This window comes from Xenopus laevis, chromosome 2S, assembly GCF_017654675.1.
Source record: "Xenopus laevis strain J_2021 chromosome 2S, Xenopus_laevis_v10.1, whole genome shotgun sequence".
Classification (NCBI taxonomy): domain Eukaryota; kingdom Metazoa; phylum Chordata; class Amphibia; order Anura; family Pipidae; genus Xenopus; species Xenopus laevis.
The window spans coordinates 144,527,926-144,551,060 of record NC_054374.1 but is presented as its reverse complement, the minus strand read 5'-3'; the positions used below and the strand labels follow the sequence as shown (position 1 = coordinate 144,551,060).

The window sequence follows — 23,135 nt, the reverse complement described above, 5'->3', positions numbered from 1 at the left end:
CTTTACAATATATCAATATGTGGTTATGTACAGATTCAAGTTCAGTTATGCTCATTAATAAAACTATTTAAGTTTTGTTTCTGAGTAATGTCAAGTCGTTTAAATAACTTCCTAGCTTACCTTTCTAGTAACATTCTTAAGCTGTATTTTTCATTTAATCTATCTTGGTTTTAAGTATGACCGTTAAAGTATAATAAACTGTAAGGGACTTTGTAAGTGTTCCTTTAATCGTGTGAATAGGAGTTGCAATTTTCTTGATCCTTTTTTATCCCTATTAAGCCACAATAAAAATAATACCATCTGTTTATGGCCACAAGGGATTCTTATGTGCGGGGCTATTATATTAAGTATGGAAAAGAATAATAGCATTTATAGCTGTCTCTATGCACAAGCAGCACTGGTGCGGTTCTTTGCTTTTGGCACACATACGACCCTTCTAGTTATTGGCTCATGACTTTGTTTCCCCTGCAGCTTTCGCACAAGCAAAGGTGTCGGATATTCTGCACATTTTGTTGGTAACTGCTTGATAGTGACATCTTTAAAATCAAAAGGCAAAGGTTTTCAGCACTGTGTGAAGTATGATTTCCAGCCCCGCAAGGTAAGTGACAATTTGAATAAATGTGCTGAATACAGGCCCAGGAATATAGCGAACAACTGCATTTGCTATTAATGTGCAACCTGAGCTCTCCCAGAAGAGGGCTAAGATGTACAAGCCAAGACTACGCAGCATGGAAGACGTGCTAACATTAGTAAAGTATTGTCCATATGTATTTTTCTTGTTTCTTCATGTTTCATCATCACAGCTATAGGTGCAGCCCTGTAGGGCAGGTATAGGTGCAGGTGCCAGAACTTGCTGCGACTTCAACCATTATTAGGTTCAAATACTGAAAGTAGGCGCAATTGTGTTTTAAATGGCATCTTAATGATCATAGATGAGCCCTATAATTTTTATTTTAGATGCGTATCCATGATGAAAACCCAATGTATTATTTTTATTTCCAGTGGTATATGATCAGCATTGTGCACATCTACAACCGCTGGCGAAATAGTGAGATCCGTTGCTATGTGAACGGGCAGCTGGTATCCTATGGAGACATGGCATGGCACGTCAATACAAATGATGTGAGTTTTTTTTATATTTATATGTTTTTGTGGAGTGTGTTCTAAACATTTCTTGCAATGTGTACTACAATCTGATACTTTAAACTGATGGTGCTAAAATTAGCTTTCTCCACTAGTGAAATGTCAATTATACACACGCACCTGGAATATTTGAATCCAAAGTATGCTCCTTAATACCACTCTTACTCCAAGACAAGTTTATATTGTGTGTGTGCATATGGTACTGTTCCAAAGCCTTAGCTGATTGGTGAGAATGATAGATAATAAAAGCAGAGGGATTATGATGGCGTGGGCTAGGAAGAGTAGAAAAGCAAATAACGGTCTGTTAGATACTGTAGTAGCCATCATAAAACATCATGTAATTATTATATGGAATGCCACATGCATAGCATTGCCTTAAAGGGGAACTAAAGTCTAAACTAGAATAATGCTAGAAATGCTGTATTTTGTATACTAAACATAATCATGAACTTACTGCACCAGAAGCCTAATTAAACAAATGATTTATGTTTTCAAAGTGGCCACAGGGTTTCATCATCTTGTAACAATGTTATACATCTTTGCAAGACCATGCACATGCTCAGTGTGGTCTGGGCTTCAGTTGGGAGGTTAAGCTTAGGGATCGTCATAACTTATCAAAACAGCACAAGTCAAATAATTTCTGCCATAGAAGCCGATACAGCAAGACATTAATAATCTGAATATACAGACTGCACTGGGTCTGTGGATACAAATCTCGACACAGTCGCCGGCTGCTCTACAGGGAAACAAATAAAGCTGCTTGAGTTCTGGGAAGTAAGGTGGGGGACTCTCCCCTGCTGTTTGAAAGTATGATCGTTTCCCTCCAGAGCAGTTAGGGACCGCTTGAAGTTTCCTATCTGCAGCAGGCAGTCAGGTTTATTATAAAAACGGTACGCATTTTTCAATTAAAGTATATTGGAGATAGGTTTCGTTTTCATTAAAGAATGTAAAAATGTGATTTTCTTTTTTTGTCTTTACATCCCCTTTAAGCAGTATGTTCCAATTGACAGTTGTAGGCTATTTAGCTCAATGTATATCTTTAGGGCATACTGCTTATGCCACAATGCTTATGCCAGAATTTTTAGCTCACCCTATCCCAATGGTTCTCAATCTGTTGTCCATGCCCCCTGGAGACTTACAGGGGAATGTAAGAAGAAGTTTTATTACATTGACTGCGCATTGGCGCAAACTATAAAATTCGCAAACGGTCTTTCACTGTCGGAAGTGGTCGCTAAACAGTTTCCGGGCTCGCAAAAGCTATATTAAATTCGCAAAATTTGTTGGCGCAAAGACATAACTTTTCGCATTGCGAATAGTTTTTCCGTTAGCGATTTTTATTACATTCCCCCGTAAAACTGAAGGTCTGTTAGGGTGAAATCTGGAGCAAAAGCCTGTTTGCTTTTCTAGTTACACCTGAAAGACCACCTTGAAGGTCAATTAAGGAGAGGTTTGGGGCTGGATTGCATTATGAGACCCCAATTTAATGCTTGAACCTCAAAGCGTTGGTACTCAAAATGTCCCTCACCATAACCCTATCCTCTAGGTACTCCTCACACCCTAGAAGCCATGTTTCCATATCAACAGGTTTACAAAAGTAAAACGTCTGGATTCAGGGTTACATAAAGTCTCATAGCAGCAGCCCTTCAAGTTACTCCTATTACTTTATAGTATGAGACAGCTGGTATTGCTCCAATATACTATTTCTAATTTTGTCTGTTATTTTCAGAGTTACGACAAATGCTTCCTTGGTTCATCAGAGACTGCAGATGCCAATCGAGTGTTTTGTGGGCAGCTCGGAGCTCTGTATGTATTCATCGAGGCTCTGAACCCTGCACAGATCTTTGCCATACATCAGCTTGCACCAGGCTATAAGGTAAGCAATATCTCTGCCCAGGGGCGACCCTGGCCCCTCTGCTGCCTGAGGCAGCAGCAGTTGCTGCTGCCCCCCCTCCCCCGGAAATTCGCTCTTAAAGTACCAGGAACAGCATTTTTGCTGCCCCTGGTACCTAGTGGGGCGCTGCTGCCTGAGGCGACAGCCTCAGCTCGCCTCATTGGCGAAGCACCCCTGTCTCTGCCTGTTTCTTCCTGCTTAGCACTCTCTATGTATTCCATAATTGCTAGACTTAGGAACCTGTTAAACGTGATCATTACAGATTGCAATGGTTTGTGGTATGAAATAATCAGGGGACTATTGAAGATGCCAAAATTAAAGGCCTTCAGTTGCACAAAATGATTTAAAGAAAGTGTAAAGGTTTAAGGGTTTTTAAAAGTGGGATTATGTGGTTTTCCCTAGTGGGGTAACCCATAGACACAAATCAACTGCCACTCTGTACTAATTTAGAGAAGCTATAAGAAAGAAACCTGGAGCACCCATCTAAGATCAGGTGCAAAGTTCAGGATTCTAAGCCTCACCCAACTTCTGTTGAACTAAAAGTTGCACTTCATGAAAAACAGGGACCAGCTTTTGTTCTGATAGAAATAATTGTTGGCTGTTTTACTTTATCTCTACTCCCTCAGTGACCCTCTGTTGCTCTATCTGCCCTATCCTAAGACCCATAGCATACAAAAATGCAGCTTAGTGCTAGAAAACACACACCGGGCAAACGATAAGGGGATGATCTTTATTAACACACACACAGTATATTTTCAGACACACAGATGTAATATATTGATATAAAATGCTTTTCTGTATTAAAGTATTTGTGAATGGGGGTTTCCTGTACAAATCTGCAGCAAATTTGAATCGCTTTTCTTAGAGATCATTTTAACTGATCTGCCATGTGCCAAAGCAGATTGCTGTTCTGTGTCCATTAATGAGCCTATTGTTGTGCTGCTGATCATAAAGCTTTACATTAATAGAAGTGCTGCAGGTAGTGGTGGTTGATGCATGGGGACAGACAGCCGAGAGTGGAGTTAGCCATTTTTCTGGATGCCTGTAAGGTGCATGAAAACTGCTGTCACTTGTCATTTCAATTCACTGCCTTTGTTTCTACTTGAAGAGCCTGTAACACAACTTAAAAAAATGGGTTAAGGCACAAGGAGACTGATATTAAAGGGATACATGATAGACAAGTGTCACTCAAAATCATCATCATTTATTTATATAGCACCAGCAAGTTATGTACATTTAAAAAAAAAAAAGTCCATGGATAGTCATCTAACTGTACGAACATCTTTCATATTGCTGCTGTAATAGGCAGTCTTTTTTCTAATCAGATGGTTAGAAAAAGGGAAGGAATGGCTTTAAACTATTCATCACTCAATGAATATGCAAAAATAGGATGTTTGATATTGAATATTAGTTCTTGGCTACATTAGGTAATACAGTTATTGCAGATACCAGTCATCTCTGGCCCATAGTGGATTATGGTAGTGCTAAGCTACATTGGCTCACAACAGTAGATGCTGAAGAGGCAATATACAGCATCAAGGGGTGGCCATTGCTAGATACAGGTATAGGATCATTTAATGCCTAAGGCAAAACCTTCCTGCTCTGTGCTGCTGCACTACCTGGTTTGTGGTCCAGGGACTGAGAGGAGACACAATTTGTAAATTTGGCTGTAGTTTGAGCTGAACTTTTAAAGCTACATGCATGTACTCCATAAGGTCAGATGTAAAATGCTCCTGTAGGAGTGTGGAGGAAGTTTTAGGGTGCTGTGAATGCATTTAGGCACTGTTATGGATTTTTATAGGTGTTTTACCGTGGCAATTCCGGTTTGGCACAGAGGGGATGTATGTTTGTCACAAGTGAGTTTTTTCCTGTAGGCAACAAAATCCCCCTGTGTGACATTGTCCTTAGAGTCTGCACAGAGCTTAAACTTTCATGGGGGTGTAGAGGCACAATAACACATACTCATGGATATTTAACAGACCATACAGCTTGCAAAGATCCTTTTCTCAAAATAAGTTTTCCTTTATCTGAACAGGGTCTTATAGTCTTCTAATTCCAACTATCTGCAAGGCTAGGCCAACACCCAGCCTCAGCTTTATTGATATCCAAGGCTGTGTGAAATAAGGCAGCACAGACCACGACACTCCACTTTGACAAGGCCATGCAAATGGATCACACTGCACCAAATTATGTGCAATACACTCAGGCAACAGGGACTGAATTAGCAGTGAAACTTGAAGTCTTTCGAGCGTATATATTAATAATAGAGATTAAGCTGTGAGTGCAGCAGAGATTGTGGTTGGTGAAAGAGAGACAGTTGGATGGATAATAGAATCAAGCACAGAAAGAGAAAAACTACTTGTGCCAGTAGTGTATCTGGGGGTTATATGTTACATGAACAGTCTACTGATCTGCATAGGAGTCCTGCATACTGTACTAACATTTTTACCCATGAGCAACATTCAGATGGGTGGTGCAAAATAAGGGCTGTGATTGGCCATTTGGTAGCCCCTTTGTTTGGAAATACACATGTTTTTTTTGCAACCAAAACTTGCTTCCAAGCCAGGAATTGAAAAACAAGCACCTGCTTTTGAGGCCAGTGGGAGCAACATCAAAGGGGTTGATGAGCAACATGTTGTGGATCACTACTATATAGGTTAAGCCTTCTCCTTACACTCCCCTATATTAGAGGAACACTTGAAAGTCCAATTCCAGAATAGCAACATCTTCAATGTCAAGACTTTGTGAGTCAGAATATTGTGTTACATAACAATGTACAACTTCAGATTAGGCAGCTCCTAAAGGGCTTGATAGGCTGAGGGGAAGTGTACACATGCCCCTCTAACAAAGACATTGTATTATATTATATAGACTAGAATTACCCTTGGGAGAAAGCTAAGAACTGGTGTTTGTATTCTAGAAGTAATTAGTGGACTACGTTTTATAAATGGAATAAATTGTCTATATCTGAGTTAGAAAGACCTTTCATGTTTTATTAATCGTGGAAATGTATGTGTTTGTAAGATCCTTTGGCTCATTTACCAACACTGACTAAAGTTGCACCCATAGCAACCAATCAATGATCATCTTTATTATTATTAAGAAGAACAATGTAAATAATTGATTGGTTTCCATCGGTTCCTGTCCTATTGCAAATTGGGTCAATGTTAGAAAATGAACCCCAATGTGTCTTTTATAGTATTGTCATGTGATATATCAGGCATGCATTGTAATATAGTAGATGTTGGTGCCACTTTAAAGGAGAAGGAAAGCTCCAAGACAGTTCATTGCCAACAGATTAGCCACAATAGTGCAAGCTAGAACGTTATATTTATTCTGCAGAATGCTTTACCATACCTGAGTAAACAGCTCTAAACAATGTCTCTGTTTATTAAGGATAGACGCTGCCATATAAGCTTGGTGTGACATCACTTCCTGCCTGAGTCTCTCCCTGCTCACTAACAGCACTGAGCTCAGATTACAGCAGGGATGGGAGGAGGGAGGGGGAGAGGAGCAAACTGAGCATGCTCAAGCCCTGCCCTGGAGGTTTAAACTGAAAACAGGAAGTCTGGTATAGAAGCCCATTTGTACACAATAAAAGGAAGGAAATGCTGTGTTTCTTTTGACAGAGGACTCAGAGAAGCAATACTTTGATGGTTTACTGGTGTATTTATATAGACCTTTCTGATAAAGCTTACTTAGTTTTAGCCTTTCCTTCTCCTTTAAATGTGCAGCCACTGTGGAGCAGAATGTCCATTATTTGCAGATGAGTGCATAACGGACCCTTTTAACAACGAGCCAATTTATTAAACGTATTTGGTTCGCTAAAAGTATACTTAATGAAGCAGCCTGCGAATCAATAGAACTACATTCTTAACATGATTAAATGTGGCATTTGTGGTTCATTTAGCAAAAGACTAAAAGGAATGTCAAATGTTTGATGTCTTGTGCTCTTCTGAGCCTTATTTAAAATGTACTCCGCTTACATATGGCTCAGGCAAAAATTGAAAAGAAAAAAGGACCATCAGATAGCTGGGCTAAGCAACTTTATTTAAGTAGAATGCTACAAGCCTAAAGATAATGTAAACCCCTAAAATACATTACAATGCATTACAATATACATTAAAAACACCGGATACTTGTAATGAAAGTTCTTTGTAAATGTAATTACCATTGAATGCAGTATTTGTCCCTTTCTGCACTGCTGGTTCTATCTTGAAAACAATGTAGGCAGTCACAGTCGCATGCTGCTTCAATGGTATTTTATTGCTTTTCTGAAGATTGTATGAAAAGTCAGAACCACCAGGGCAGGTGCTAAAAAGAGACACATATTGCTTTTACTGACCGTTATATTTATAAATAATGTTAAACACAGTTGAAAATTTGTGGCAAAGGTCATTTACCTGTGGTGTAATTAGATGTTAACGACCCACAGCAAATTAAATTTAGGGTAAGAAAACATTGGTAAGTTCTAATTCTGGTTAATTCTACCAAGATACATTAAAAATGCTTATTAATTAGGGCTTGACTGGACACTCGACAAAGGGATACTGTCATGGGGGAAAATGTTTTTTTCAAAATGCATCAGTTAATAGTGCTGCTCCAGCAGAATTCTGCACTGAAATCTGAATTTTTTATATTTAATTTTGAATTCTGACATGGGGCTAGACATATTGTCAGTTTCCCAGCTGCCCCCAGTCATGTGATGAATTTCAGTCACTCTTTACTGCTGTACTGCAAGTTGGAGTGATATCACCCCCCCCCCCCCAGCAGCCTAACAACAGAACAATGGGAAGGTAACCAGATTACGGCTCACTAACACAAGATAACAGCTGCCTGGTAGATCAGCACTCAATAGTAAAATCCAGGTCCCACTGCGACACATTCAGTTACATTGAGTAGGAGAAACAACAGCCTGCCAGAAAGCAGTTCCATCCTAAAGTGCTGGCTCTTTCTGAAATCACATGTCCAGGCAAAATGACCTGAGATGGCTCCTATACACCAATATTACAACTAAAAAAATACACTTGCTGGTTCAGGAAATAAATTATACATCGTAGAGTGAATTATTTTCAGTGTAAACAGTTTAATTTAGAAATAAAAACGACATCAGAAAAATCATGACAGAATCCCTTTAAATGTCTTTATGTCGCTGTCAACTGCTTGCATTGCTTTACAGAGCCATGTCAGACGGGAATGACAGCTTGTTTTATGGCAGTCTCTAATCAGGTCATGCTCGGACTATCTGACATCGTTGCTATGTAACAGTTGCCCATCAATCAGTCCTTGATATGTATTTGGTTCTGTGACATTCTGCCAGTTGGTTCTGAGAAAAATTCTCATAAGCATCAGTCACTCAGCCCTGAGAGGGATACTGTGGGTTTCATTCCACATCAGTGGCCATAGTTTATTAATGATCCGTGGGATACACACGCCTGTGCTCTGTTTCCATTAGGGTTAATGATCATTGCTGGTGCTGTTGGACTTTATGGGGACAGCCTTCCGAAACAACTCTGCTGTACCCTGCTCAGGATATGTCATGTAATGGACAAGGCTGGGTTCATAGACTGTTGTCTTTGCTGAACATTCTGTTTGTGTCATACCTGTACAGTGTCATACCTATAAGCTATTGGAATGCCACACCAAAATATTTTTAGGTCCTCTCAAAACTTTGGGTAGGTGACTTGTCTGGCAAATATTGATCGAAACTTGTCAATGAATGAAGGTGCCGCTGGGCCTATCAACAGTTACAAGGGTCTGTTATTCTCTCTGATAAAAATCATGGTAATTGATGAATTTACAGTTGATGCATTCCTCATTCTGTTTTGATTTGAGATTAAGGGGCCAATTTATCAAAAATCGAGTTGTCGATTTGTTTCCCCTCAATTAGAGAAATACCCATGGACAAGGAAAAAAAAGGTGCGAGTATTTTCCAAAACATCGAAGGGTCGGAATTTGTTTATAGGAAAAAAAACTCAGTCACCAGAAAAAGTAAAAGCTGGCAAGGTTGTATAGAAGTCAATAGGAATGTTCTCTAACAGCTTTTATTTATTTATTTTCTCAGATTTAGCCTTATTGAAAACGAATCATGAGATTCTCGCTGGAATGCCTTAAAAATCTTAACTAAGCTAGCATTCCAGAAAAAATGGCACAAGTTTTTTTCACAAACTCACATTTAATTAAATTTGCCCTAAAACTTTACTTGATTTATCCATAGCATAAAAACCATTAAATTTCTGTTCTAATAGATGCTAGCAAAACAGGCTAGAGGTGGTACTGCAAGGGACAAAGAAGTCAGACTGATACAGTAATTCTTCTGCCAGTATATGTACAGTGTGTGTGTGTGTGTGTGTGTGTATATACATTCACAGAAATAACTCCACACTCACAGGGCTTACTTAAAAAATGAAAAAATCCTTTATATTGTTCAAAATCAAGGTTTCAGCTAAGTGTCATTGATTTGCACAATAAAAAGGATTTTTTTCATTTTTTAAGTAATGTATATATTTAGAATGAAATATACACACTATAGGAGACGCAACACCTTTAAGCAGCATCTGTATTAAAAATAGTTATCCGTTACTACTGTCCCAGGTTGTGTGCCCTAGGCTTGATAACCCAGGGACCTGGAATGCATTTCTGTAACATGTAATCTCTCTTCCTTCAGAGTACTTTTAAATTCAAGTCGGAGAGCGATATCCATCTTGCTGAACACCACAAACAAGTTCTGTATGATGGGAAGCTAGCGAGCAGTATAGCCTTTACATACAACGCCAAGGCGACCGATGCACAGCTTTGCCTCGAATCATCACCAAAGGAAAATGCATCCATTTTTGTGCATTCACCCCATGCGTTAATGCTCCAGGTAAGCCTTTAATGATCTATTCACACAACTTGCTTGCTAATATGGCGAAGTGTAGACTTTAAAGGGATACTGTCATGGGAAAAATCATTTTTTTCAAAATGAATCAGTTAATAGTGCTGCTCCAGCAAAATTCTGCACTGAAATCCATTTCTCAAAAGAGCAAACAGATTTTTTTATATTCAATTTTGAAATCTGACATGGGGCTAGACATTTTGTCAATTTCCCAGCTGCCTCAAGTCATGTGACTTGTGCTCTGATAAACTTCAATCACTCTTTACTGCTGTACTGCAAATTGGAGTGATCTCACCCCCCTCCCTTTTCCCCCCCAGCAGCCAAACAAAAGAGCAAAGGGAAGGTAACCAGATAGCAGCTCCCTAACACAAGATAACAGCTGCCTGGTAGATCTAAGAACAACAATCAATAGTAAAAACCCATGTCCCACTGAGACACATTCAGTTACATTGAGAAGGAAAAACAGCAGCCTGCCAGAAAGCATTTCTCTCCTAAAGTGCAGGCACAAGTCACATGACCAGGGGCAGCTGGGAAATTGACAAAATGTCTAGCCCCATGTCAGATTTCAAAATTGAATATAAAAAAATCTGTTTGCTCTTTTGAGAAATGGATTTCAGCGCAGAATTCTGCTCAAACAGCACTATTAACTGATGTGTTTTGAAAAAAAACATGTTTTCCGATGACAGGATCCCTTTAAGAAATCCAGTGGAGGATATGCTGATCTTTTTATCCAACACAAGTGTGTATGGAAGGGAAGATACCCAAAATGCCCAGGGAACAATACAGTCCATATGTATATATGGTGCACCTATGCTCCAATCTGCTAAGCTTTATCTGCAGCATGATGTTTTCTATTAAAGTCTTTTCTGCTTTTCTTTTACTTTATAACCCTTTCCTTTTGTTCTTTTTTCCGTTTTAATATTTCTGAATTGTCACAAATTGTCCTTCGGCTTTTCCTTTTCTCCTTTTCCTACATTTCTCTTCCTATTTAATTTGCATTGAATTTCAACCCTGCTCAACCCTGCCCTATGTATATTTTGCTGTCCCTCTTCCCTTCTCTTCAGAATATTTTCCCATGTGCCGGGTTTATCAAACTATTTACCCTGCAAGAACCAGGAAAAGTTCAGTATCTGTGTTTGTCCTGTTTAGCTCAGGAAATAACAAAAAAAAAAATTTTTTTTAAATTAAAACCTTTAGCAAAAAGTATGTTCCGCACAAGCCCTATACATTGAATTTATGTTAAACAAGGGGGTATACTGCACCTTTAAAAAACCTAGAGGTAAGCCTATTATTTCTAAGCACTCTTGATTTTGTAATTTGCACTACTTGAATCAGCAATGATTTGGCTTTACTCATCTACTAAAATATTCTACAAATGAGAGAGATTTAAACATATTTAACTAAAGCCAGTATATTGGTGTAAAGCCACGTTCGTCATTTTTTGAAGAGGCTGATAAAGCAAATAATGAATTTAATAGCATAGACCATGATTTGGCATTTTTGAAGCTTGCGTTTGACTTATGTCATATGAATAACTCTTGCCATTCTGCACATAGAGAATTGACATTTAAAGAAACTCTAAGGTGGTATTTATGGAAATGATTTTTTAATCAGAACATCCATAACAATGACTGCACATTGCTAATAAGGATAATGACACACATGGCATATTATAAAAGCCAACAGAAAAGGGCCTTTAAAACAGCCAAGAGCCTTAGCTGGTGCAGTACTTAGTGCTGATGTGCTATGAACATGTGAGTGCAGAGAATCAGTGCTGTTATTATAACACCAATGTATTGCTTGGAAAAGCTTTGTTTTGAGTCCTGAAGTGACAATTCATAGGTGCAAATTCACTAACCTGCGGAGTTGCGCTAGCGCAGCCTTAGACGCACTTCACCAGGCGAAGTTTCGCCAGGGCACAGCTAATTCACTAAAATCCGAAGTTGCGCTCAGGGAGGCGAAAGGTAGCGAAGTTGCGCTAGTGTTAATTCGTCAAGCAAAGCGAAGTTACGATAGTGATGCCTAATTTGCATACGGCGCCAAGTTAAAGTACAATGGACGTATATGTAGCAGCAAATACATTACACTACACAAGCCTGGGAAAGCTTCATAAAATAAAATAGAGTTGTTATTTTGCCCTATACATGTGCCCTTTTTATAGTTTAGGTGCCATATGTTAGGAAATTTAGGGGCGAAGCAGGGTGCCCCCCAAAAAATGTACGATATTTTTCGGCCTATCACCCTTAAAAAAGAAAAAGACGCCAGCGTTTTTTGGGACTTAATATAAATTTCAACTTTTTTTGAAGCAATCCCTATCTAATTTATTGCACTTTGCCTGGTCTGAGGTGGTGAAGGCAAGTCTGACGCAAGAGGTAACGTTCAGCAAAATGTGCAAGTTAGTGAATTAGCGTAGTTACGTCCCTTCGCCATAGCGCAACTTCGCCTGGCGTAAGGGTGTGAAGTAGCGCTAGATTAGGTCCACTTCGCTAACGAACTGATGCCAGCGCCCGTTAGTAAATCGGCGAAGTAACAAAATGACGTCACGCTGGCGAATTTGCGTTAGCCGCTTTGCGCTTTAGTGAATTTGCCCCATAGTATCTGTGGCACCAGCATCTAAACCTGCAGTGTACAGGGCAGGGGTTTCTTATGCCTAAATAAACTCCTTGCAGCATTGTCTAGGGAGAAGCTCTGACTCCATAGTAAAATCACTGGAATTTCTGGCAGGGATTAGTTAATTCCCAGTGGAGGTTTATGGCCCTGGGCAAACCATTTAATCTTGTTGTACTTCAGGAAGCAAATTAAAATAGTATGTGCTGTGGTGCTCTCACTTATTCTGTAGCACATAACATAATTAGTAACACCCAGGTCTGCTATATGCAAGGCTGTACTTACCTTAACTGGTGCCCTGTGGCAAGGCCTGAATATATTATCCATTTACTTTTGTTCATTGTGAAAGGGTTGACAGCAAATCAGATGCCCAGATTCCAGTGTAATGACCTGTTATTCCTATTGCTGTCCATACCTGTCATCTGCCTCCAACCCAACTCATTTTTAGTGCTGATTTGCAGGATATCCTCACAGGAGAACAAATAAATAGACAGCTCTGAAGAATCAATAAACAAATGAATCAATCTGTCAAATATAAGCGAGGGGCTGGCTGATCTACAGTATCTATGAGGATCCTATGCAAGCAGGCAGGGCTGACCAGGCATAGTAACAGAATAAATTGGGCAAACCCAACTGCAATACCAGGGACATTAAAGGGGTTGTTCACCTTCAAACACTTTTTTTCAGTTCAGGGGGTTTCAGATCACCAGAAATAAAGACTTTTTCTAATTACTTTCCATGTTCATGTTTCCATGTGTGACAGTTTTGCTAATATTGAAGTGTAACGTTTCATATTTCTCTGGGAGGGGGGGGTCGCCGACTCTGTAACTGTTCTAAATTGATACATTTAGTTGCTGCTTTTGTTATCTTTGGGCCTGCTGAGCAGAATCACTGAGTTTCATTAAAGGAGAACTTAACCCCCCTTTAGCCAAAAATCCCCACTTGCCCCCCCCCCCCCCTGGATAATCCTACCCCTGAATTGTTTAGGTCTTCTTTAAAGGCATCTGTTAGAATCAATACAATAGTTGCTAATATCCCATAGATACTGCTGAGAAAAAAAACAACTAATTGTATCCACTAAATGTAGCAAATTGTAACAGTTCAGAATCTGCTCCTGGATCACTGAGCTGCCAGACTGAAACACTAGAAACAGGAACATTCAACTTTAAACTTCAATTTTGGGAAACGGTAAAAAATTACAGATGGGAATCAATTGGGAAAAAAAAGTCTTTGTTTATGGTGAACATTCTGAAAGTAACTCAACTGGAAAAAGTGTTCGGAAGGTGAACAACCCCTTTAAAGGAGAACTAAAGCTTAACTAAAGAAGTGGCTAGAAATGTTGTACATTATGTTTTGGGCTTCTGTACCAGCCCAAGGCAACCACAGCCCTTTAGCAGTAAAGATCTGTGTCTCCAAAGATGCCCCAGTAGCTCCCCATCTTCTTTTCTGCTGATTCACTGCACATGCTCTGTGCTGCTGTCACTTACTGAGCTTAGGGACCCACTCACAATATACAGTACACATAGAATAGAAATAAGGCTGATTAGTAATTAGTACAGATAATTACTACATGGCAGCTCAGAAACCAGTGCAATTAGCATCAGAATTTAATAATATTATATATATTATATTACAGACCAACCTCATTTTCTGCTGGATAATTAGTGACGACCCCTAAGCTTAGCTTCTCAACAGCTGCTCAGAGCCCACTGAGCATGTGAGTGTCACAGACACTTTCCAAGATGGTGACCCCCTGTGACAAGTTTGAAGTCCTGGATCTTTGCTGCTATTGAAAAGCTGAAACTTAAGGCTGGTGGTTCAATATATAAAATATGGCATTTTTAGCCATATTCATTTTTAGGGGTTAGTTCTCCTTTAAGCCCACAGTGCTCTAGTCGTTCTCTCCAAGCTTCCCACTGACAGGTGAAGGTTGGTAGTTCCTACTCATAATTTTAAAAGCAAATACATATGCCCACATGTGAGCAGTTGTAAAAAATTGTAATTAAATTGTGCGATGATTGCCTTTTGGTTTTCAGTAACATTTCTACTCGTATCCTCGCCAGCTGTGGTGAGTGTAGGTTTTACATACTAACACCCATATGTAATATAAGGCACTAAGTTTGCCCAGGAGTAGTAACCCATGGCATCCAATAAAATGATTGCATTTAAACAGGTGACTAGTAAATTCTACCTGCTGATTGGTTGCTATGGGTTACTGCCCCTGGGCAAGCTTAGTACCATTTATTACATAACCCCATTTGTTTGCTAAAGTGTCATCCCATTCAATAAATCATAACCCTCAACCCCTCCATGTGAAATTATTTGGTGACCCCTCCATCTTGGTTTCGTCTTCATTCATTTCCTAGACTGCATTCTTTACCATTGCACCGCAAATAAATGAATGCTGTAACTGCTTTCAATAACTGTTTATTAAACGCCATATTGCTTTTTTTAAATGATATTTCAGGATGTAAAAGCGACCGTAACCCACTCCATACACAGCGCCATTCACTCCATTGGGGGAATCCAGGTTCTCTTCCCACTCTTTGCGCAACTGGACAATCGACAACTGAATGACAGTCAAGTAGAAACCACCGTCTGGTGAGAACTTTATATAAATGTTATTAATCTTAATAAGGAGCTAGCATTTAAAGTGACCTCTCTAATACTTACGTATGCCATTAATGATGTTTGCTGTGTAATGTTGACTTGTAAGGTAAATGTTGGTATTGGGATTTTAACTGATTTGGGAAGTAGCTTCCTTGTTCTCAGCCTCTGACTGTTCAGGAGGCTCAGTCTGATGAATGAATATAGCCTCCCTCTCCTAATCCAAATGGGCATGACAAGATATTTGCTGAAATGAGGCAGCCTATACTTATTTGGCTTTACCAAAAGCATTTGGGGAGTGTTTAACCGGCTGTGTTTTTCTCTTACTGGAATAATATTTTCTGTACAGTTTTGCAGCTAATACAGGTATGGGCAGGGCCGCCATTAGAAATCACAGGCCCTGTACGACAAAATTTACAGAGCCTCCTGGGCCCTGCCCTCCCTGGTGCCCAAGCCCCACCCCAGATCCCGCCCACTCCATGCAGACATCAGCGCTAAAAAAGTAATCCCTTCCATACACACAAGTTATAAAAAGCTATTGATGGTCAGGGCCCCCTATAAGTTAAAAAAAAAAAACCATTAGCTCCAGGGCCCTCCATAAAAGTTTTTTTAAAAAAAAACATTGGTGCCAGGGCCCCCCGTACAAGTAAAAAAAAAAAATTGGGGCCCCCAAAGAATATTTTTTTAAAAAAAACATTGGCGCCAGGGTCCCCCTTACAAATTAAAAAAAATTGGGGCCCCAAAATTTTTTTTTTAAAAAAACATTGGTGGCAGGGGCCTATAGAATATTAAAATAATTGGTGGCCAGGGGATTAAAAAAAAAAAAAACGCACAAATTGGTGACCAGTAGAATTGAACTCGTGGCTTCAGGACTTCAACTTCGCCTTTCGTGACTTTGGGTCTTTTCGCCGCTTCAGGACTTCGGCTTCGGCTATTTCCGGGGCTTCAGGTCTTTTCGCCGCTTTGGGACTTCAGCTTTTCGTCACTTCTGCATTTCAGCTGTTCGGGACTTTAAAAATGGCTGCGAAGCTTCAACGCTCTCAAAGGGGGCAGGGCTCTTTCAAAAGTGCAGCACTGCCGGGCCCCCCTTCATGCCCTGGCCCGGAACACTGTCCCCCCCCCTGATGGCGGCCCTGGGTATGGGACAGTAACGTAACGGGAGGGGATCTGCCACTGGTATGGGATCCGTTATCCAGAAACCCATTATCCAGAAAGGTCCAAATTACGGAGTCCCATAGACTAAATTTTATCCAAATAATCAGAATTTTTAAAAATTACTTCCTTTTTCTCTGTAATAAAAAAAACAGCACCATGTACTTGATCCCAACTAAGATATAATTAATCCCAGCCTATTGGGTTTACTGGTTTACATCTGTTATCCAGAATACCCCAGGTCCCGAACATTCTGTATAAGAGGTCCCATACCTGTATATGCAACATTAAATGTTATGCCCCAGTTTATAAACACACATTTTGTGCCTTACATGTTGTGACTCACTGAGGATTATTATAAAATACCCAAATTCCCTTAGAACCTACCCATGTTATTACGATTACATTTTGTGTCCACAATTTAATGTATTTCAATTTTCAAATTACATTTCCAAAATACGTATTCTTTTTGAGTTTGAGATATTTTGAAAGTAGATTTTGTTTTTTAGAATTTTCAGTCATCCTGATATGAGATTTGCAATTGCCAGTGAAATTGAATTATCCTTCTTATTTGTTTCCTTTTGTATTGGAAATGAACTGGAGTCTCTTTCATTTGTGCTGTATGTTGTGCTGGAAACATCCATTTAAATATTGATGAAAATGCTGGTAAAATGGATGTCGGCTGTATAGTTGATATTTACTGAATAAGGGTAATTACTGAAGTACCAGTGCCTCTGTGAGTGTATAAAGGTTTTGGCTTCTTCCCATATACATAGCTTTAATGCCAATAGAGTTGTTTTTCATAATACATCTTCATTATACAGTTGGATTTCATTGAGAAGGCAGCTGAGCCAACCTTAGCCCAAGTACTGCCATTAAGAATATTGCGTCTGTGTTTACATCGTATTTTTTTGAATTCATCACCTTATAGGCTTAGTAATAAAATACACTAAGTTTGCCCAGGAGCAGTAACCCATAGCAATCAATCAGCAGGAATCATTCACTGGTCACCTGCTTAAAAGCAAGTATCTCATTGGTTGGTAGTGGTTACTGCTCCTGGTCAAACTTATTGCTTTTTATTACATTTGGGGGTTAGTGTGTAAAAGTAAATTCAGTTGTATTTGCTGAGAAAGAAGAGACCATAGACTGGGACCTTGCTAGAGCTTGCTAAAGATGGCCTTTCCATAATTTGGAGCTTTCTGGATAACGGGTTTCCGGATAGCAGATACCATACCTGTACTTACATCAAACAGCAGCACTACAGTTATTTTGTAAAAAGTGAAAACCTTTATTTAAAGGGATTCTGTCATGATTTTTATGATGTAGTTTATTTCTAAATTACACGGTTTACACTAGAAATAATCTACTCTATAATATAAATTTAATTCCTGAACCAGCAAGTGTATTTTTTATATTTTATAATATTAGTGTGTAGGCAGCCATCTCAGGTCATTTTGCCTGGTCATGTGCTTCAGAAAGAGCCAGCACTTTAGGATGGAACTGCTTTCTGGCAGGCTGATGTTTCTCCTACTCAATGTTGCTGAATGTGTCATAGTGGGACCTGGATTTTACTATTAAGTGCTGTTCTTAGATCTACCAGGCAGCTGTTATCTTATGTTATCTGTTTACCTTCTCATTGTTCTGTTGTTAGGCTGCTGGGGGGGGGGGGTGATATCACTCCAACTTGCAGTACACCAGTAACTAGTGACTGAAGTTTATCAGAGCACAAGTCACATGACTGGGGGCAGCTGGGAAACTGACTATATGTCTAGCTCCATGCCAGATTTCAAAATGAAATATAAAAAAAACTGTTTGCTCTTTTGAGAAATGGATTTCAGTGCAGAATTCTGCTGGAGCAGCACTATTAACTGATGCATTTTGGAAAAAAAAAATCCTATGACAGTAACATCTAAGTGCCAAAGGCAATGTTTTGGGCTTTACTCTAGCCCTTTGTCAAGACTATAGTTGCTGTAGTTATTGTAATTATAGGCTTGACAAGTACTGCTGTTTTCACTTATTTGTATCACTCTACCTGTATGGAGGGTACACCTGGGACTACAAAGAGCTTATTCCCATTGTGCAGCACACTTTAACTAATTCTATATATTTACATCAGTCTTTCCCATTGCTACTCTTGCATGTTCACTCTTATGTTGCATCCCTTTATGCCAAGTCTGTATTTATGATTGTTAAGGGATAAGTCATTTTATCAATGTACTATTGCAAAACCCCAATAAAGGCTGTCTTAATAACATTGGCTGAGATAGACAACATGTGTCAGTGCTGTACTACAGCCACCGGCATAACTCTGTTTGTTTACCTGCCACTGGATCATTGTGAGCAGTTCTAACTGTACAAAGGCATGTTTTACCTTGGAGAAACGCATTTCATTGTAAGCTATCGCTCAGCATGTCAAGAGCAGTCAATATGTCGACCTATGGAGTTCATGGTCTGGAAGTAGACCTGTCATGGTCAGATTGAATTGTACTATTCCACAATAGCTGTGTGTTCCAGCCTTTAGTTTATGGATTGAAACTGCAGCATGAAGCCAGCTTGTTTGTGTGACATTCTGTCAGCAGCCAATGGAATTTGTTATTTAAACAACGGTTTTTAGAAAAAAAGACTTCCAACAGACCAAACATCGTCTGGTTTTGGAAATCGAATACATTCAAACAATCAAATACTCTAAAGCCCCATGGGTAAGAGCAATACAGATTAGTGTGCATGAAGGTCAAGTTGGTGGTGCAGGTATGGGATCCGTTATCCAGAAAGCTCCGAATTACCTAAATGCTTTCTCCCATAGACTCCATTTTATCCAAATAATCCAAATTTTTAAAAATGATTTCCTTTTTGTCTGTAATAATAAAAACATCCTTTTACTTCATCCCAACTAAGATAAAATTAATCCTTATTAGTAGCAAAACCAGCCTATTGGGTTTATTTAATGTTTAAATGATTTTCTAATCATGATTTTCTAATAATTATGTAAAGATCCATTATCCGGAATACCCCAGGTCCCGAGCATTTTGGATAAGAGGTCCCATACATGTATATGCAGCATTAAATGTTATGCCCCAGTTTATAAACACACATTTTGATTAACTTTGTGCCTTGCGTGTCGTGACTTACTGAGGAATATTATAAAATACCCACATTCCCTTAGAACCTACCCATGTTATTACTATTATATTTTTGTCCACAATTTCATGTATTTCAATTTAATTTAACTTTATATTTCCAAAATATCTGGAAACCTGTTATCCAGAAAGCTCCGAATTGCCTAAATGCCTTCTCCCATAGACTCCATTTTATCCAAATATTACAAATTTTTTAAAAACAATTTCCTTTTTCTCCGTAGTAATAAAAAAGTACAAAATAAGATATAATTAATCCTTATTGGAAGCAAAACCAGCCTATTGGGTTCATTTAATATTTACATGATTTCCTAGTTAGACATAAGGTATAAAGATCCACATTACCTAAAGATCAGTTATCCGTAAAGCCCCCTGTTTCCAAGCATTCTGGATAACAGGTCCCATAACTGTAATATACTTTTCATTTAGAAACATATGCCATGGAATCCCCTTTGTTAAATGTTTCCATGGAGCTACCCAGTACAGCTCTGAGTTTCTGCAAAGTAATAGCACTGACCCTGGATGTTCCCTTCACCACTGATCCGCAGAATAACTTTAGCACAGACCTGAGCACCATGAAATCTCTGATTTTACTCTGGGAAGGCTAAATTCTAGTTAGAACATGTGTAAATAAGAATTGTTGCATTATTTTCTGCATTTATTTAGCTTGATCAATGAATGATTGTTTCATTTCTTGGAAGCTGTCAGATAATGTGGAATAATTGCTCTAATATAAATAGCTTATTTGATTTTTACGTGACACCTTCCTGGACTCCGCTTGCTCTTGAAATGTGATGAGATTGAATCTGTGGTTGTTATTACGGAAATGCATTTCTGTGCCACGGCCTCCATCCTTTAGCCATTGACCACGGGAGATTATTGAATAACTCTCTGAAGGAAAAGGCCATTTTCTTCCTGATCAGAAAACCCAGAAATCAAACATCTGTTAGATTAATCAGCCGGATCCATTATTCATTGTTAGAGATTCATGCTCCTTTCCAGAAGCCTAGTTAGGGCTACGCTGCCCTGAAAAGCTTCTGTTCACGGTATAAACTAGGGTCTTCCAGCTTTTTTTGAACTACATCTCCCATTATACAGACAAGGACTTTGGGAGATGCTGGTACAGTTATTCACCAGTGGCTAAAGAGGTGCTTGTTGCACATCCCTGAATACCCCCTTTAATTGCTGAATTATTTCTTAACCTCATTCATCAACGCTGTGCTCTGTAGAGCCATCACTATTCCACCTTTCAAATTAGGATTACCCTTGTCCAGTACAGGGATTCCCAATTTGTTTACCAGTAAGCCACATTCAATTGTTAAAAGCGTTTGGGAGTAACACAAGCATGAAAAAAGTCCAGAGGGGGCCAATAAGGGCTGTGATTGGCTATTTGGTAGTCCTTGTGTGGACTGGCAGCCTACAGGACTCTCTGTTTGGCACATGGTTTTTATACAACCAAAACTTGCCTCAAAGCCTGAAATGCAAAAATAAGCACCTGATTTGAGGCCACTGCGAGCAACATCCAAGGGTTTTGAGAGCAACATGTTGCGCATGAACCATTGGTTGGGATCACAGATCTAGTATCAGGGCCGGAACTAGGGTTAGGCAGAGTAGGCACGTGCCTAGGGCGCAAAGCTGGAGAGATGCCAGGCACGCACCTTCTGTGCCTCTCCTACCCCCTAGTCCAGTCCCCACTCTGGCTGATGTGTGGAATCTTTGGCTTTTTTTCGCACATGCGCACTGGCGGTTTTCGCGCATGCACACTGGCAGTTTTCGCGCATGCGCACTGGCGGTTTTCGCACATGCGCACTGGCGGTTTGGTCGCTTTGCCCGGCCAGGCTGCCTAGGGCATCTGCCTGGTTTGGCCTGGCACTGTCTAGTATATTAAGTATCCTTAGATGCCACTTTTATTGTTGTGACCATTGTGATCCTTATTGTGCCTCCTGCCCCTGTTACACTGCAGTAGTTATGTGCCAGTTAACCTGAAACCTATGGTGACCTGCAGGTTTACAACCAGTTGGGTGGGTTTGGGATGAAATTTGACCAACCATTGCTGGATAGGGTTGTGTAAGAACTGGGGAAATACTCTCCTTCTTCTGGTTAGGGTTAGGTTTGGATTGAGTTTTTTTTTGTCCCACGCAGGCAAGTGTTTGTCTTACTGCTACCAACTTTAATGCATAGTATGTAAGGATTAAAGGAGAAGGAAAGGCTTAAAGGGTTTCTGTCATGGTTTTTATGGTGTAGTTTTTATTACTAAATTCCACTGTTTACACTGCAAATAATTCACACTACAAATTTCATTCCTGAACCAGCACGTTTTTGAAGTGAACAGCCCTAGAAGGTACATGGTCTTGCTGGGCAAGGTAGACCTATTTATGTAGAGTATTTCAGAGGTTTGTGCAGTTCCTTATGAATATATTCAGTTCAGTCCTTTGGAGTTGAGATGCCTGATGGCTTGTGGAAGAAACTGTTGCACATTCTGGAAGTCAGCGCCCGAATGCTGCAGTATCTTTTACCGGATGGCAGGAGGGTAAAGAGATCATGTGCAGGGTGGGTGCTATCCCTGACAATGCTGGTAGCCTTCTGGAGACAGGGAATGTGGTAAATACCCATAATGACGGGAAGCGAGACCCCAATGATCTTTTCCGCTGTCCTCACCACCCACTGCAGGATCTTGCGATCTGATGCAGAACAGTTTCCATACCAGGTAGTGATACAGCTGCATAAAATGCTTTCAATAGATCCTCTGTAGAAGAAAGTGAGGATAGATGGTGGGAGGTAGGCTTTTTTCAGCTTACGCAGAAAGTAGAGACGTTGCTGTGCCTTCTTCACTGTAGAGCTGGTGTTAAGGGTCCAGGAGAGGTTCTCTGCGAGATGTACCTCAAGGAATTTGGTATTCTTGACGATTTCCACCGGAGATTCATTAATGTATAGAGGAGGGTGATCACCACGTGTTCTCCTGAAGTCAACAGCTCTTGTGTTAAGAAGCTGCTATCTGGTTACCTTCCCATTGTTCTGTTGTTGGGCTGCTAGGGGGGAAGGGAGGAGATGATATGATATGTTTATCAGAGCACAAGTCACACACTTTTCCTTGTAAACCTTATTCTTCTGGATACTACTACTGCACCCACAGCGGAGGCGCATACAATGTATTTGGCTGAAAACTATTTTTTGGTTGTACTGGTAATTAGTCCAATTGACTTTGTTCTCACAAGTCACATGCCTGGGGGCAGCTGGGAAACTGACAATATGTCTAGCCCCATGTCAGATTTCAAAATGAAATATAAAAAAAATCAGTTTGCTCTTTTGAGAAATGGATTTCAGTGCAGAATTCTGCTGGAGCAGCACTATTAACTGATGTGTTTTGAAAAAAAAAAAAAAAACATTTTTCCCATGACAGTATCCCTTTAATCACTGATGGGTGGCAGCTGTTTAGGAATGGAAGCAAGCAAAGTGTCACTGCAGCTCTCCTTGCCTTCGTATCCCAGAAGCACCGGTGGGGCTGGGTGGGGGGGATTGTTTCTGCTTACTTCCAAACAAAAAGAAAACCCCCTCAATGGGTTGCTATTGAGAATGCTTACATATTCCCATTTGATGCCTTGACATTTCTATGATTACCCAAGATACATAGACCCAAATTTTTGAGCCCATGTTTAGAGCATTCTTTACAACTATGGGATAGAATCTTGTGTATTTATGCATTTACTACCCCGCATACCCCGGT

General features: G+C 39.8%; 1 protein-coding gene across 4 annotated transcripts in view; it reads left to right on the top strand.

Annotated features, from left to right (window-relative positions):
• LOC108709943 (neurobeachin) overlaps positions 1-23,135 on the top strand; it is a 444,274-nt gene that overhangs the window by 106,666 nt on the left and 314,473 nt on the right. For all 4 annotated transcript variants that reach the window (XM_018250245.2, XM_018250244.2, XM_018250243.2 and 1 more), the window contains exons 6-10: positions 472-598; positions 1,003-1,122; positions 2,870-3,016; positions 9,702-9,899; positions 14,986-15,119. In XM_018250245.2, coding sequence (XP_018105734.1) covers positions 472-598; positions 1,003-1,122; positions 2,870-3,016; positions 9,702-9,899; positions 14,986-15,119 — 726 coding nt within the window. The remainder of the gene's footprint in view (positions 1-471; positions 599-1,002; positions 1,123-2,869; positions 3,017-9,701; positions 9,900-14,985; positions 15,120-23,135) is intronic.